Genomic DNA, 17,571 nt, shown 5'->3' on the forward strand with positions numbered 1-17,571 from the left:
ATAATGGCAAAGATAAAAAAAAACAAAGCACTAATTTTTTCCTTGTCCGTAATGGCCCATCACGGGCTTTTTTTTTTTTTTTTTCTCCGCTCGTTACTGCGCATCACGTACACAGGTTTTGTTTTTTTATTTTTTCGCTGATTTATCCCATGGTCGTATTGCCCCATCACGGACAATGTCCGTTTTAAGCCATAACGGACTGGTTTTTTTTTTGGTTTTTTCCCGGTTCATCAGTTATATCAGTTATTGAGTTTAGGGGAGGTTAATTAGGCACTAACTATGCCCGTGATGCCCCAGAACGGCCAATGTCCGTGATGCGCCATCCCGTTTTTCTTATTTCTGAAAAAAATTCAAAAGCTTTGTTCAATCTCGATATTTAATTATTATTTTTCCTATTAATAAAAATTTCGGGATGTGAGATAGATTAATGGAGAGAGAGAGAGAGAGAGAGAGAAATAATTATCAACTCATATTAATCGGCTTCAGTTAGCTTTCCTTAAACTTTTATTCATAGCCAAAAATAAAAACAAAACCCATCAATTTCATACTATTTCGTTTTATATCACAACTGCTCAATTATTCAGTTTCGATCGCGGAATAATTGAACGGTTGAAATCTATGTTATGACTTGTGAGACAACTGGCTTTTCAGACGATAATAACGCAGATTTGATGAAATTTTGATATTCAGCAGTTGTTCAACGACACATGAACTCTGCGTGATGCATGATCGACCCAAAACAGGGGAAGTTACTAAGTTAGAGAATTATTATGAGAGAACCATCTAATGAGAAATAAGCACGATAAGATAAGAACTATTCAATTTCTGATTGATATTTTCTTTGGTTGCAGCATCAATACAAGAGATGCAGAGCATACAGAAGCAATGTCTAATTAAGCACTTAACACATGATTCTGTTGGCAATCCTGATCTGCTCTTAAAAATAAACAAAAGAGATTATTGAGCACCCTTCCAAAGAAGCAATAATAAATTTACCTATAAATTATGCTTTACTTTGTTGACATCTGCAGCAAGTTTATAGTTAGCATGTCAACTCACTACAGATAAGACTAAATGAATCGATTCTACACAAGTTAAGAAAAAAAAAAAAAAAAAAAGACACAAAACTTCGGTTATGGATTAACTTAAGACATCTCATTTTCAGAATGGCGCCATCTTTTACATTTTCGGTACATGAAATCCTCTGTGTGTAGCACATACACAGCCTAGAAAAAAGCAAAAAAAAAAGAAAAGAAAAGAAACAAAAACAAGGATATTGTCAACTTATTTTACAGTTTTTCTTAATTTACCGGGCAAAGGTTGTTTTTTTTTTTTGGGTGACATAGCAGGCAAAATGCCTACTAAAATTTCATTAAAAAAAAGAAAAAAAAATATGTTCAAGGATTTACCTTGGATGTTGTACCTGAAACTTTGCACTCTAGCCCATTATGTACTCTAATTCCATCCAAGGCTGTGTCATTAAGAGAATTTCGTTTCCGCTTGCACCTGAAAACAAATTAAGTCAATAAATTAATAATAAATGTGTATAAATATACAAATAAAGATCCATACATTAAATTGAAGAAAGTTACCTCTTAAGATAAACACCTCCTATTTCTGTTGCTTCTTCAATCATTAAATTGTCCTCCGATTGATCCCCACCAAATTTAGGGTTTTTTGAAGTGGCCGGTTTAGAATTTGCGGGCACCACATCCATCAATCGGATTGTTAGTCTGGTCGGATTTGAACCCTACGAAAAGAAATCAAATTTAAAAACAGTAACACAATAGATATGCTTATATATCATCCAAATGTGTGTGTGTGTGTGTGTATATACTTATTTTTTTGAAAGAACAGTGCATATGAACTTACACTTTCTAGTCGGTATAATGCACCATCATGTGCAATTACATGGGCATTTTCGTAATAAACATGGTCAACAATTCGACCATGCGTACGAGACTTTTCATAATAGTACAGTTGAAGCAACTTCTTAGACATCTCATCTGATGTTATTACTTGAAGCTGGAAAAAAAAAAAAAACATAAGTTCATATAATCTAATAAATTATATACAAAGAGTACAAGAAAGCCTCCTTTCATTTTTACTTTTTTGGGTCTAGAAAACACAAACCTGCTTAACAATTTTAAAAATTAATTTATCCAAGGTGAAAAGCACATATGAGTGGGTCCCACTTAAAGCCAGGCACTCATCTTCAAACTTGGCACTATCAATGGACCCATCCAGTAGATTGTACAATGCCCTCTTAAATCTGCATTTTTATTATTGATTACCAAAGCACACATTAGAACAAAAAAAAAAAAACAATTTGCATGGAACTTCCACATTTCCAAACAAACCCATACTAAGCTTGTTTGCGTGAAAATAATGGTCATTGACATGCTTGCATGAAAATAAATATGAACACAAACAACAACAATTACAAGGATATAAATTAAATATCATTGAAATGAAGGAATCACTTGACAACCATTTATTTTGACAATCTTCAAAAGTTCAATTTAAATTTGAAATCCAACATTCTAATCATGATCTACACGATGAACACATCACGCCTATAAACAATTGACTTGAATTTTCAACGGTTCGAATTTAATGGTTCTTGACAAATCATCAAAAGATACTCAATTGCATAAAATTTGACCATTAGACTACCTATGTGACCAGTAATAAACCTATAAATTTACTTATTTATTCCAACCTTATTTGAATTATTTCTATCAAGAATTACCTTGAGTAAAGGTCAGGAGAGTTAGAAACCCCCTTCGAAGCGATCCATCTCTTTTCTTCATCGATAGAATAATTCTTTGCTGAAAGCATTCTCTCATAGAATATCTGCAATTCAAATATCAGTTTAATATATATATATACACAACCTTAGATTTATTAGTCAAAGGAGAAAAACGGTAACATGAAAAGTCACCCATACCTGGTGAAGTCTGAAGAGAACATAGAAGTGTGCATCCCCATAAAAGACTCGGTTTTCTTTTGCCACAAATGGACCAGTCCAGTGCTTAGCGAGTGGCCCCGCCGTAGTAGTGAAGCCACGAGAAGAAGGTGAATTGGTGATATCTGACGTATCGGCCTCTCCTTCACTCTCCATCCTCTCTTGGTGATCTAACTCTCCCTCTTTCTCAGAGCTTCCAGAAGTTTCCTCTCCTCTCTCAACCCCAATTCTAGCGCCTGAAGAGAGAGAATTCTCTTCGTCAGAGTCCCCTGGTTCAGGCAAAATTTCTCCCTCTTCTCTCTCTTCTTCTCTCTCTACCTTGGGTGAGCTGCTCCGACAAGGTCTCTTCATGCCATCCTGTCGCAAAATTGTTTAAATAAATAACTCATAAATATATCTTTTATATGTAAAAAAAAAAAAAAAAATGCATTGCTGAGTGCATGTGTGCGCTCTTACTTGGGAAGGAGCTGAAGTTAGATGCCGGGCAACAGCCTCCACTGTAGCACCACTTTTACAGAGGGGTCCACCATTGACACCTGCTACTGAGGAAAATGCACACCAGTAAACAAATAATAAAAAAAACTGTATAGAGATAAATGCACAACCACATACAATCGCAATATAGTCTGGTCATTACCTTTTCTTTGTGCACTAGATGCAGGGCCTGCTGCATCTGTGGCACCTGGGGAAGCAGTTTTGGAGGACTCGTCAGCGACAGCTCCACTTCCTGCAATTTCACCTACACGCACAATGCATGCCTTCCCACTTCGGTTTTTACTCGTAACCTCTGACTCGTGCTCATGATTCGCAACACCCAAAAAATGCTCAAGAAAAAACGCCCACAGGTGCAAGACCTGGCACGATTGGTCAACGGAGAACACCTCATTGCAAGAGTATTTGATCACTTGGTACAGATCTTCATGCAAATCAGAATCCGAGAAGTCAAATTGCATGTCAGGAGTCCCTGACATGCTGACCTTGGCACCAATTTCGAGGAGATTTGCATCCTCCCCTATGTTCTTTACATGCTGCTCATTTATCTCTACTTGTAGAGCTGTAGCAACAGAAAAAATAAAAATAAATAGAGGGAAAAGTCTTGACTTAATTGCTCTTGTTGTCTGTATCAGCTGGTACCAATTTGATTCACTTTATTTTGTTTAGATCCCCCTTTTTTTAGAGGGAATTTCATGTATACCCCTCAAAAATCTAAAAATGATATATTTCCACCTCTAAAATTCATATCTCATATGAGTCTGGTTAAAATGCCTCATTGTTTTTGTTCCCCAATCAAATATGCTTCCAATCCTTATTTCTGTTTTCAAAGTAAACAGTCAATCTGATCTCCTCAACATGATCTTCATATAAAAATGTGCTTGGAGATCAAATTTTATATTTACTGGACATTTTTTTACTATCTTTTTAGATAGGTACAAAATCTCTGTTTTTGGATGGTCTATCTTCTGAAAAACAGTGATTACACCTATCTAAAAAAAATAGTAAAAAATAAAAAAATTCCCTTTTTATAAAATTTAGAAGAATAAATATGACATTATGAATTTCAGGGGGGGATATGTAATTTAGAAGTTTTTAAAGGGTATACATGAAATTCTCCCCCCTCCTTTTTTTGAAGGTTGAATTCCCCCTTCTTTTTATTAAGTTGTAAAAGGTCCACAGTGCTTATTTTTTTTCACTTCATTATTTTTGCAAATTTAGTATAGTCCAGTATAACATATTAACATACCTTTGGAGCTGAGGTTCTTCATGTCTTGTTGCTTGAAATAGAAACTTCTGTGGTCCAGCGACTTGTGATAATTCTTGGCGTACACATCACACCATACTTTATTGAAGTCGATACGGCACTGGTCCCACTCCTCCAATTTCTGTTTCAGACGACTTAGTAGCACTGGCAATGCTGCTTCAGGTTTTCGTCGGAGCACGTCCATTGTGTCTAATCCATGATCTCCATACAGTTTCTCTATGCATCTCACATTCATTGCTGTTTCAGAAGCAAAGAAAACAAAATTAAACGCCAAATTAAGGTAATCAATGACAACAATATAGTATGTGGTCATCTTACGAGTCAAATAATCATCAATTTCAATTGGTTCGTCAAGATCGATAGATCCTTCATTTATCTTTTTCATCAACTTCTCAACCCGTTTTGTGGAAGACTTTGCGGCCTCAACCAACATATCTAACTCAAATCTGTTGAGAAAGAGAAAACCAACAATCATATAAATGGATGAATAAACAAATTTATAAACAAACGAGCTTCTCAAAATGGATGTGATATAGCACAAAAATTGGAGTTAAAATGCCAATAATTTGCACAGTTCATGGCAAATTATGCGACTCCTAGGATTGGGTTTTGACTAAATGGAAGTAAGAGTATTGAAAACAAAAAAGCAAAGGCATGAATAATAAGAGTATTGAAAAAAAAAAAAAAGTAAAGGCAAGAATAAATGGCGAAGCCAGTTCAGGCCAGTATAAATATAGAACAAAGTTCATGCCAGTACAAACAAATGTTGGACCCACCTGTCATCCTCACAGCGAAATAGGCTCTCCTCATACTGGTTCTTGCGCATGTGCTTGAATGAATAATCTTCGCTTCCAGAAGTTACCGACACCCATGTGTCGTTCAGCACCGACTTCCCCAGCTCAGTTCGGTGAGTTGACGGAGGTACTGGGTACTGTACACAAACAATTAATATATTCTTTTTCACCAACTATAAAATTTGGCTATAATAAATAACTTAAAAGATTCTACACTCACATGTTTCGGCAGGAGGCGGTAACTTGGGGTACACCGCTTACAGTCAGATAGGTCGAGCTCAGACACAGGTTTGCAGAGATTGAATTTCTCTCTTGCTAAGAGTGGTGGAGTTCTGGTTCTTCTCTCCGATCTCTCCCTCTCTTTCTCTCTCTTCTGCTCTTCTCTCACCTCCTCATCCTCACCCTTCAACAACCCAGCACCTGCCCATTTTCATAAACGGTTAATTTCAGCACATCAGAATATTAAACGAAAATTGCAATCTCAGTATCATATCAGATGAAATTTTCCATACCATCTTTGCCACCATGAGCTAAAATGATTTCTTTAAATCCATCTAAGAGATCTGGATAATCCTCAAAAAGGCCACGTGCCTAAAACAGAAATTCAATAAAGTACAAAAAGGTCAAGAAATCATCATTGATCAGCACAAGTCAGGAATGTTATGAGTATAAAAAAGAAAAAAATAGGGCACTGATAAAAGGTGAACTGACCAGCATCTCTAATGACTCCTTCGTTAATGCACCCACACGCCGCAAATCAACACACTTAAGAAAGTCCTTGTAAGCATCTGGTTCCACCCTTTCCCGTACCCGCTTAAAAAATTCAAATATTGTTTCATCTGCACTTGCTACAATGTGTTAGTCTGCTTTTAAGTTTGAGTATTGCAAAATACAGTCTAAATAAGAGTTTTGGGCTCACCATTTAGGGCCTCTTTGTCTTCGTCAGACAACGTACGATGAGGGTTGCTTTGAGATCCATTCTCCCACATTTTTTTGTTGGTATCAGCATCCGATTCTCGCTCTTCACACTCACTATGGTCACTTCCCTTGCTCTCCTTACTTGCCTTCTCATTCTGTAATTAAAAAAAAAAAAAAAAAAAAAACACAAATCAAAAGGAGAATATGTCCATACAGATGAGCGTATCGGCAAAAAAATCATTCTGAAGTTTGAATTATCCACCGTTACTTAGAGGGTTTCGTACCTTGACAGGTCGAGAGGTCTTTAAAGAAGTCATAGTAGAGCACCAGTCTTCCTGTCTAACAGATTCGGGTCCAGGTTGCCAACGGGGTACATTGTTGTTTTCAGGGAGGAATCTCTTAAACCCGCTAAGTAAATCTGGATGGTCTTTGAAGAGGGGTAGGACCTATGCACAAAATACGTGCAAAATCAGAAAAAGGAAATTAACAAGAAGAATTAATTAGACAAAATGATAGGGGTGTTAGCAAAAAAGCAACCTCGCGGTAGATCTCTTGGCAGGTCCTGTGATTAGTCTTATACAAGTTCAGAATTTTCAAGAAGGAGCTATATACACTTGGCTCATCAACAAACCGAGTCTAGTATAAAAAAAAAATTAATAAAATAATATCAGTTTCACTTGTTGAACCGCTTCTTTTAAGGAAGATACAAAATTGTTAAACCCTGTTTCATGACTATAAAATAACAACCAATAAGTACTTGTAAATTTTCAAAGACTACCTATCATATAAAAATTGTAAACACTTTGCCTAGAGTTTTTACTTGGGCTGTATTTTTGTTGGAACCAAAGAACTATACTACAAGTAAATAATATACTACTTTTTTTTTAAGGTCAGAACCAGCTGACATTTCTATTAAGGTTTTTAAAATAAAAACTGTACAGGAGTTTTTATTACAACACACCCCTCAAACTCTTCACAAATAATGTACTACTTACTGATCCAAATTAAATCAAGTATTAATTTATCAGTTTCACTTGTTGAACCGTTTCTTTTAAGGAAGATCCGAAATTGTTAAACCCAGTTTCATGACTATAAAGATAATAACCAATAAGCACTTGTAAATTTTCAAAGACTAAAGCTCATATAAAAATTGTAAACACTAAAAAAAGGAACCGTTTTGCCTACAGTTTTTCCTTGGGCTGCATTTTTGTTGGAACCAAAGAATTATACTACAAGTATTGCACCAAGTCCAGGGCTTAAACATGCAGTTACCTTAATACGGTTCACAAACTCCATGGCGTCGTCAATTTGAACTGGTTGTTGTCCCGGTGGTGGTACTGGATTTTGTACCGGAATTGTGATAGCGTGTTCCTCAGGCAAGAACATATTAAAACCTAGCAATAAATCATCATGCCCATAAAATAGATTCGCCACTTTGTCCTTCACCTCATGCACACGGATTCTTTAAAAAAAAAATTACATTAAAACAATGAAAATACCACAATCATTGAGTGACAGCACCTTCAAAAAGTAGTAAATTTATAAAAATGTAAAGCGAGAAATTAAGGAACAAAAACCTACTTAGAGCTCTTGAAATCCTTCATGATCTCAAGGAATTTTCCATATAATTCCGGTGTCCGATCGAATGCCTTTTTAACCTTTCCCAGGTACTCCAGTGCATCTTCCGTAGTGGTATTTTTCTTGGTTTCGCCCCTGCATTTTTCACTAATGAATTAAAATATATAAAGCACAAGTATTTTGGTGCATCTTCTCTAATAATCTATAGAAAATTCTTTGGTTTTATTTTCCTCTTCCCTTTTTTTTAGAGTAATAATGTCCTCGACATATACTCCAATTAACTCGACAAGAATTAATCTTAGTCCCCAATTAATCATCTGCTAAATTGAAAAGTCATATCTACACAAGTAACTCGTAAAAAAAAATAGACATGGATCAACTTGCATATATATGATATCAGGATGGTTGGTTAATTTTTGGACATCAAATTTACAATTTTATACCTATAATGATAAACTCACAACTAAAAGTAGCCTTAATCCCATCTCACAGGTAAAATCCATATAAAAAATAAACAATTTTGCTTTATCAATCTATAAACTAAATTATATAAACTATGATGTGCACAAACGTATTCCCAACAAATGCAGTAGAATTACAGCTGAACCTCTTATTAGTAAAATTATACGTTCGAAATTAAATAGCCAGTAGAATACCTCTCGATCAATGTGGTAAATTAAAAAAAATAACCCCGTAAAAGAAAATATACCATGTCAATTAACAGAAGTTTAATCTGTCCCTAATACCCTAAATCATATAAATTCAAAAAGGGAGAGATTCAAATTTTACAAACAAAAGTTACCTACTTAGCCTATACTAGTTAAATTTGGCAAACGCTAAATATTTATTTTCCGAGGGTAATCGAAATTCCGAAAATGATACTTTGAAAACATCAATAACCTCGCATATCTATCAGAAATTATAACCTTCTTAACCGATTTCTCATCTGTGGTTATGTAATTATTTCTATACACAATCTAAAACCAGATTCAACAAAAGAACGTGAGATAATTGAACTCCAAAAGGCCCAACAAGAAAACGAAACTACAAAAACATGGAAATTTAAAACCAAGTACGAAATTTACACCAAATAAATAGGACTCTAAAAACCCCAAGAAAAACTAGTACAAGCGGAAATTAATTGATGGAAAGAAGAAATTACCGATCATGCTGATTGGGGTCAAGAGGCGTACGCTTGAACTCGGGACCCATGGCGAGTCCGCCCGAATCTCAAAGCAAACGCCAAGGAAAGGTTGAATGCGGCGAGATTGATTGAGAGTAAGAAAGAAAGAAAGAGGAGAGAATAACTTTAAATTCAAATTTCACCGTTCAAGCGAGAACGAGAGAAAAGAGGAGAGAAAGAAACAGCGGAGGAAATTGTATTTTTGTTTTAGGAACAACAAATAAGAAAGAAAGAAAGAGGGGAGATGAAGAGAGAGGAGCCGAGGGGAGGTGAGAGGTAGCTTAATATAACCGCGCCCGTTGTAATTACCAAATTTGAGTCGCGGAATTTGGAACCCGCACCAATAACCGACCTCACATGTCAGTGGGTGATCAGGAACCTGAGGCCTGAGGACTGAGGTGAGGGAATTCGCATACCCTAAAGTAACCTAAATTTTGCATTTGAATCTGGACCGTCTGATCTACTCTTACACGCATATTAAAGGTGACCGTACATTATAAATCGGAACCGATGAGTCCAGATTCTGATCGAACGGTCAGTATCTGAACTCAAATTGAGTTACTTTAGGGATCCGAACCGGGCTAAGCAAGGGTTTTCTTTTTTGCAATACAAACGGATGTAGCGGTAATCTTGATGCGTGTTTTACTTGCCTTTTTTAATTGCAACATTCATCCTCTATTATTAGGGATTTTTTTTTTTAATATGGAGTTGAAAAAAAATCCAAACTTATTTTTAGGGTTTTTTTAATTTTGTAAAGCTAGTAAATAGCAATAAAATTTTGAACTAGACTTGGCCTTTAATTTGGATTTATTTATCCTAGAAATGAAAAGGTTAATTCTGTACCTGATCCTGATGGCGTGTATCAACAGTTGATGGAGTTGGTGAGTGATGCTTATCTAATTCTAAACCCGACCCAATAAAAGGACTTATTGGGCAACGAACCTGTTTCGGTTAATTAGGTCCGATGGAAACTGAAATTTTGTCTTTTTTTTGTTTGGACTTCAGTTTGGGTCCGATGGCAATTGGATCCAAAGTGATTTTAATGGGTTCGCTAATTATTTGATCTGTTTTAGTATTCGTGCGCATGAATTTTAAAGCATACGCAAAAGTATGGACGCGAATCCTAAAGCAGATCCGATGGTGAGCGAACCCATTGGAACCACTTTGGGTCCAATAGCCATCGGACCTAAACTGTTCTCTTTTGTTTGATTTTAAAACATAGTTTTTATCTTACGAGGCGAAATCAGACTTTCAAATGTAAAAATTAAAAGTTAATTATATTAAATTTTCATATTATATACGAAGTCAATATTACGGTACCTATAATATTTCACTTAAAATTTTATAGATAATCATATTTAATTACAAAATTTTTAAAAATAAATGAAATCAATTAGCTGCATTTATTTAATTTGAATCCTACTTGTTTTTATCACCGAAGTAATTTATATAGAGAGAAGTTGGCTAATATCAAAATGTTTGTTTCTAAGCTGTAAACCAAATGCTTTAGTTTTTACATTTTTAAAGTTTAAAGAGTCGATTCAAACTGTTCAATATTCAATTGATATTAAAATGTACTTGTAGGCCAACTTTTCTATTTTTTTTGAATTTCTTTACAATTTATTAAGTCAGTTTAAAATTGTTTTTTTTAATGATTCAGAAATTTTTCACTATTTATTAAAATCAATGATTTTAAAACTGAATTAATAAACATTAAAAAAATTTCAAAAAATATAAAATTTGATCTTCAAGCGCATTTTCATATAGAGATCACATCTAACGATTTGAATCAACCGCTTGAACTTTAAAAATTGAAAAACTAATTTGTTGCACCACAGTTTCAGAACAAACGTTTTAATATTAATTAACCTCTACATATACAAACCACATTATAATGGAGCCGCCTCCAGCAGAAACGAAAAAATTTCTTACTGTCGTAAACAAAAAATTCAGAGCATAAATGCATAATGCCAACTTGTATTTTGTATGAGAAAATTCTTCACACTATTTTATGAGTAAATATTAAAAGTTAAATCATTTAATTATTTAATATTAAAAAAAATCTTCTATTGAAATTTTAAATTATGACTGTTTATACCGAATAAAACTAAAAGTTAATTCTTAATTCTTCACATTTTTCAAATAATATCATATAACAAAATGTATCAAATGAAAGAAAACATGACTAACATGTTTTAACCCGTGATTTTTATTAATATCAAGTGTTTTAAAATGCAGTTTTGTTCATGCTGCATATGCGAATTTGTATGCATAAGTATATATGCGGTTTTACTATGCTTTGTTAAAGAAATATAGATAAAATAAACTAATTTATATCTAAAGACTTGTCTAGTCTAGTAGTTTGTGCTCTTTACCATATTATAAAGGTTATGGATTCTAATTTCCTCGAGGGCAAAATATTTTTTTAGGCTTTTTCAAGTCCGTATGGACTACATATGTGTCTGTATATTCAAAACCGCATGAATTTGACTGCATGAGATTCTGTATGCGGAAGACCACTGCATAAGCACATACGGTCGATGCGGCCACATTTTAAAACGCTGTTAATACCCTAAAAAAATAATTAATAAATCTGTCCTTGCTTTGAAATTAATTTTAAAAATGCCCTGATCGCCCAACATTGGGGCGATCAACTTTTTGTACCAAACTGCCCAGTATTTTTTTAATTACCAAATCACCTAGCGTTTGAGCAGTCAGCTACAATAATATTTTTTTTTTTAGAGATCTTAATATTTTCATCTAAAAATGGAAAATGAAAATGTTCAATTTTACAACAAACATTCATTTTGATATTTTTCTTAATATTCAATTCAATGCTAAAAATGAGAAATGTCAAGGCAATACACCACACCGCGAAACCTTTGGGAAATAAATCTAACTTGAAAGATATTAAAAAAAAAAATCAAAATTAGCAATTTTTTTTTGTTCTCGAGGAAATTAGAATCCATAACCTTTATAATGGGGAGGTTTGCTATAATTTTTTTTTTTTGTGATGTATGTTTAACTGTTTATAGAATGAATGTTTGATATAAAACTTGGTATTTTACATGTTCGAAAAATAAAAATGAAAAACTTAATCGGAAAATTCAACTCAAGTTTGAAGACTATTTCCTTTGTTTTTTGGCAACTTTTGATATGCATTTGTCAATTTTATGTCTCCAATGGGTGCCTGGTGACTGTTCAAGTATTTGCAATCTAATCTGACAAATTAGAATGCCTCTTCAAAGTAATCTAATTTGATTGATACAATTATGATTACAATCTACTCATCTAGGATAGGTGTCATATAATATACATTTTAGATGAAAATATTAAAATCTCTCTAAAAAAAATTTACTGCTTGGCAAACATATGTAAAAAAAAAAACCACAATCATTTTAAAACTAGTATAGATTTGCTATTTGCTAGTACAAACTAGTTTGTCCCTTGGGCGGTTTGGTAAAAAAAAAAAGTTGACCGTCCAAACGCTGGGCGGTTTGGTAAAAAAAACTGACTGCCCAAATGTTGGACGGTCAAGGCATTTTTAAAATTAATTCAAATTAATTATGAAAAAGCACATAAAAAACAGGTTGAGAGTTGGTCCTTTTAGTGCTCTTTTTTTTAGAGTATTAATAAAAATCACGGTGTTTTAACTCAGCCATCGATGTCGAATTTCAGTTCCCTGTTTTTTATGTGATTTTTTCATAATATTCGAATATTCTTTAATGATTAGGAATTTACCATAATGTATAATAGAAGTGAAATGTTTATATTACGTGATTTTTTTTTCATGTGACGTAATATGACTAAAATTATAGAGAAGTGAATGATCAAGTTTAATTTTTTTTTTGAATTTTAAGTTAATACAATAACAAAAATCTCGAGAAAAATATGAAGAAATTTCAAAAATAATTAAATAAAGGAAATAATATTAGAAATCTAATTTCGCGAAGTGACGTGACAAGATCAATTTGTATAACATGTAAAATTGTGTCATTTTTTTTTATCAAAAAGAGACATGCAAGATGAGACACAAACCACGTCAAAAAGCAACATGCCTGGCCGTGTTATAACAAGACCAATAGCAGCGTGATTAATTTGCTCCACCAAGTGAATCAACTTGTCTACGGGCTTTTCCTCAAAAAAAAAAAAAAAAGTGAATCAACTTCCAATACAATTATTATTTACACAATTTAGTTGACTTGATTATTAGTATATCTGAATTTTCAAAGTTAACTTTTTAATTTATGTTTGATGAATAATATATCATAAAATAAATGAAATTAGTTCTTGTAAAAATTAATTCATGTACATTTATTTGATAATTTATTTTCCTCGTCTCTCGAAAGACAAGAGGCAAAAAGGAAAAAGGAAAGAAAGTGGAACAGGAATGAGTTGATGCGCGTCGCTTGGCGCGTAAGAAAAACTCTAAAAACAACAAAAAAGCGATTGGTGAGAGGTATCTTATTATTACCGGCTATACTAAAAAAGTATCCTAATAAACAACTATAGTAAGGATTGAGCAAAATGGATAATTAGTTTTCAAACAAATGGAAGGCCCATTGGGCCGACTTGTACATCTTAACTTCGCAAAGCAATCATAACACAAAGTTAGATGACAATGGCTGGTGCCATTTTAAGCGCAAAAAATTAAGATTTTGAGCTCTGAAAATCTTTTTAATTCTATATATGTCTAAAATCATTAATACCTGCAATTAAATAAGTAAAGCTAGGTAGCGTGTTTCAAAATATATGCGAATTGTCGCTGAAATTAGACAGAAAGGGAAAACAATCAAATAGCACCTCCATTATTTCTCAAGAGCTGCTATCTATTTTTTATTTTCTCCTGTGATTATGTAGTTGATTAATAGTATTAGAAAACATTTTGATTTTTGAGTTGGCTCTTGTGTAGTACCCAGATGCTATTATGTCACGTAATAATTTAGTTATATCAAATCCCCAGATCCTTATTATAATTCTGAATATCTTGAATATTATTTCGTTATATGTCCAAGTGCTGAAAATAAATGATATATTGGTACTTACAATCTAAATTTTGGCATCAAATGAGATTGATCTGCATAATTATTAAAGCAAATTCAATGGACTCGATACAGTGTAAAGATGTGTCATATTAAAACGGTGTAAGTGGACATCCATTTCTTCACTTCACTTCAATTTTTACATTAAATGATTAAATTTACTTAGTTTAATTATGTAGTACAAGTTTAGTTCGCAATAGATGATTAATGGTTATACCCTAACAATTGAGCTGTTAAAGTATGAGGTCGTTTAAATTTAAAATTTATAACGGAAAATTTTACAAAATGATTTACTTTGAAAAAAAGTCTGTCAAAATACTCTCTCTTCGAATTCTTTGTCAGAATAACCCTGTGGGACCCACTAAAATAAACATTTCCCTTCCCTTAGTTTTACACTCATTCTTTTTATGTCTCTTTGCTTCCCTCAAAAAATAGTCCAAAATAAAATATACGATTGTGTACGAGTCCCTTTTTCATCTGCACTTCTAAAACCTGTGATGATAAATCATTTACATCACTAGATAAGATTAAGGATAGTTGAAAGAAAGTACATCTCCTCTGGTTTTACACCAGAAAGAAACAACAGTTATTTTGTTGAACACAAACTTTATAGAGTGAGTCTATGGTACTATGCATATCACGGGTTGTTACCGTGTTACGGCTCTATATTTGAGTTTTCAATTTCTAACGGTCGATCCGAACCGTTCATCTTGTTCTCCATATTAATATGTGTTTGGAGACCAAATTTTACATTTTTTGAAATTTGTTTACTATTTTTTTAGATATTTAGAAAATCACTTGATCTGAAAATTCTGGACCATCCAAAAACAATGATTTTCAATAAATCTAAAAAAATAGTAAAAAAATTTCAAAAAATGTAAAATTTGGTCTCCAAATACATATTAATATGGAGAACAAGATGAGCGGTTTGGATCGACCGTTAGGATTTGAAAACTCGAATATAGAGCCATAACACGGTAACAACCCGTGATATGCATAGTACCATAGACTCACTCAACTTTATATCTTTCTAGCCAAATACACCTACATGACTGATCCTCTAATTAATTCAGGCAGTAAACTATTCTTTAATGAAATCTGAACATCTAGCAACCATAAATCTTGTATTGAAGAACAATTAAAACTATATCCATTATTATTTGCATTCCAACTCCACAAATTGGAAGCTACAGAACCCCCAGTGTCTCTCTTTACTTTAATATAAAATGGAAGAATTTTCAATAGATCTAATTTTATATTTTGTTTAATCTCTATATCCTTTACCAATATATATATAGTTGAGTAGAACTAGGCTGTTCTTAAGCTCACCAAAGTGTTTGGTGAGCTTAACTCTAAAACCCATCAAATCGGTTTCAAATGACGAATCCGAACTGTTGGAACCCGCTTACCTTACGAGTGATTCGTCTACATGTGAAAATTTTAAACATTCGAATTAATTTAGTATAAAGTCAATCCGTCAAAATTAGAAGGTTAATAAATTAATTTTAGTGCATTCATTTTTTGAATGTTTTTTGACCGCTTGACTTTATACTAAATTAATTCGAATGTTTAAAATTTTCACATGTAGACGCATCACTCGTAAGGTAGGCGGATTTCAACAGTTCGGATTCATCATTTGAAACCGATTTAATAGGTATTGGAGTTAAGCTCACCAAACACTTTGGTGAGCTTAAGAACACCCTAGTTCTACTCTATATATATATATATATATATATATATATATATATATATATATATATATATATAGAGAGAGAGAGAGAGAGAGAGAGAGAGAGAGAGAGATGGGCTATGGTGCATTGCAATGCATGGAGGGGTTTGTGCATTGGACCATAAATCTAAAATTCAAAATCCAAATGACCGATCCAAACCGTTCATCTTGTTCTCCATATTAATATGTGCTTGGAGACCAAATTTTACATTTTTCTGAATTTTTTTACTATTTATTAAGTATTTTACAAAATTGCTGATCCAACGATGACTTAACAAAACAGTAAAATCAGCAGCCACGTTGGATCAACAATTTTGTAAAATACTTAATAAATAGTAAAACATTTTAGAAAAATGTAAAATTTGCTCTCCAAGCACATATTAATATGGAGAACAAGATGAACGGTTTGGATTGGTCATTTAGATTTTGAATTTTAAATTTATGATCCAATACACAAACCCCTCCATACATTGCAATGCACCATAGCCCATCTCTCTCCTATATATATATATATGCGCACGCATCAGATTTGAAGAAATAACTATGTTCGATTTTTATTCATCATTTGAATTGCAGGTTTTAAAATCTTGATACTAAAAATATTCATAACAACTATATATATGTGTACATCAGAATTATTACGGCATCTTGGAGTCCCTTAAAACAATACTTAATTAATATCGAAAGTATAAACAAAATTGACTAAATAATCTGATCAACCAATTATAAATCAAATCAAGTGAACATTAATCCCGTTAAACCATATTAATATAAAAATATTTAATTTATAACCAATTATCCAAATGATATTTTCGGTCATTTAAATCGGTAAGTTTATTTCGTCACAAGTTGTCAAAACCGAACTTAATATCGAAAATCAAACTATCATATATAATATTAACCGACGTACACTAATTAATCCACATCTATTAAAACTAATAAAATCATGCATGCCACATGGCTTAGATTATTTTTTGAGGAAAGCAAAGAGACATAAAAATAATGGATGTAAAATTAAGGGAAGGGAAATGTTTACTTTAGTGGGTCCCACAGGATTATTTTGATAAATAATTTGAAGAGAGAGTATTTTGATAGGCTTTTTTTTTCAAAATAGGTTATTTTGTAAAATTTCTCAATTTATAACACTACATATTACAAGTAGTTATTTGGGATGCTTTTAGTGGAATATATAGCAAATATTCAGATTTGTTTAGAGTTTTTGCAGCCATGCATGACATATATTGATGTTCTCGATCATTTAATTTGACAATGTTGAATATTGTACCATGCATGATAACATTTCACGCCTCAGTCTGTGTGACTGTGTCCGATTTTTTACATATTTATGAATTAATGATGCAAATTAATTCTATAATTAACCTCTCTAAAAAGAACAATATTATAACAATATAGATCTTGGTAAACTAGGGAAGCAAAAATAGGCAATTGAGAATCTCACCGTTAACATATATATATATTCCCTATTTAATAAATAACAATGAATTCTTTTAACTAAATAACTAACTAAATTAAACCACCCTTCATTTTAACGTCACATAAACCTACTTAAATCTATGTATCTACAGACCTTCATAATATC

The 17,571-nt window shown here is 32.8% G+C and overlaps 1 protein-coding gene across 9 annotated transcripts; it reads right to left on the reverse strand.

The window, feature by feature from the left end:
• Positions 1–977: 977 nt before the first annotated feature.
• On the reverse strand, positions 978–9,457 carry LOC144568188 (paired amphipathic helix protein Sin3-like 3). Of its 9 annotated transcripts, none has more exons than XM_078318453.1 (21): positions 9,180–9,457; positions 8,021–8,152; positions 7,712–7,901; positions 6,977–7,075; positions 6,724–6,885; positions 6,441–6,594; positions 6,233–6,360; positions 6,034–6,112; positions 5,742–5,941; positions 5,504–5,658; positions 5,046–5,173; positions 4,710–4,964; positions 3,606–4,022; positions 3,425–3,507; positions 2,951–3,325; positions 2,753–2,856; positions 2,134–2,272; positions 1,873–2,025; positions 1,593–1,750; positions 1,410–1,506; positions 978–1,226 (listed from the first exon to the last, which is right to left on the reverse strand). In XM_078318453.1, the coding sequence occupies exons 1-21, from the start codon at positions 9,227–9,229 to the stop codon at positions 1,146–1,148; spliced, it is 3,339 nt and encodes a 1,112-aa protein (XP_078174579.1). In that variant the 5' UTR covers positions 9,230–9,457; the 3' UTR covers positions 978–1,145. The 9 variants fall into 9 exon arrangements, with proteins under 9 accessions (XP_078174579.1, XP_078174581.1, XP_078174578.1 ...); XM_078318455.1 differs by having other exon boundaries at positions 1,424–1,506; positions 3,425–3,510; XM_078318452.1 differs by having other exon boundaries at positions 3,425–3,510.
• Between the last annotated feature and the right edge of the window lie 8,114 nt (positions 9,458–17,571).

The sequence above is a fragment of the Carex rostrata genome, chromosome 17 (assembly GCF_964058835.1).
Source record: "Carex rostrata chromosome 17, lpCarRost1.2, whole genome shotgun sequence".
In the NCBI taxonomy this organism is placed as follows: domain Eukaryota; kingdom Viridiplantae; phylum Streptophyta; class Magnoliopsida; order Poales; family Cyperaceae; genus Carex; species Carex rostrata.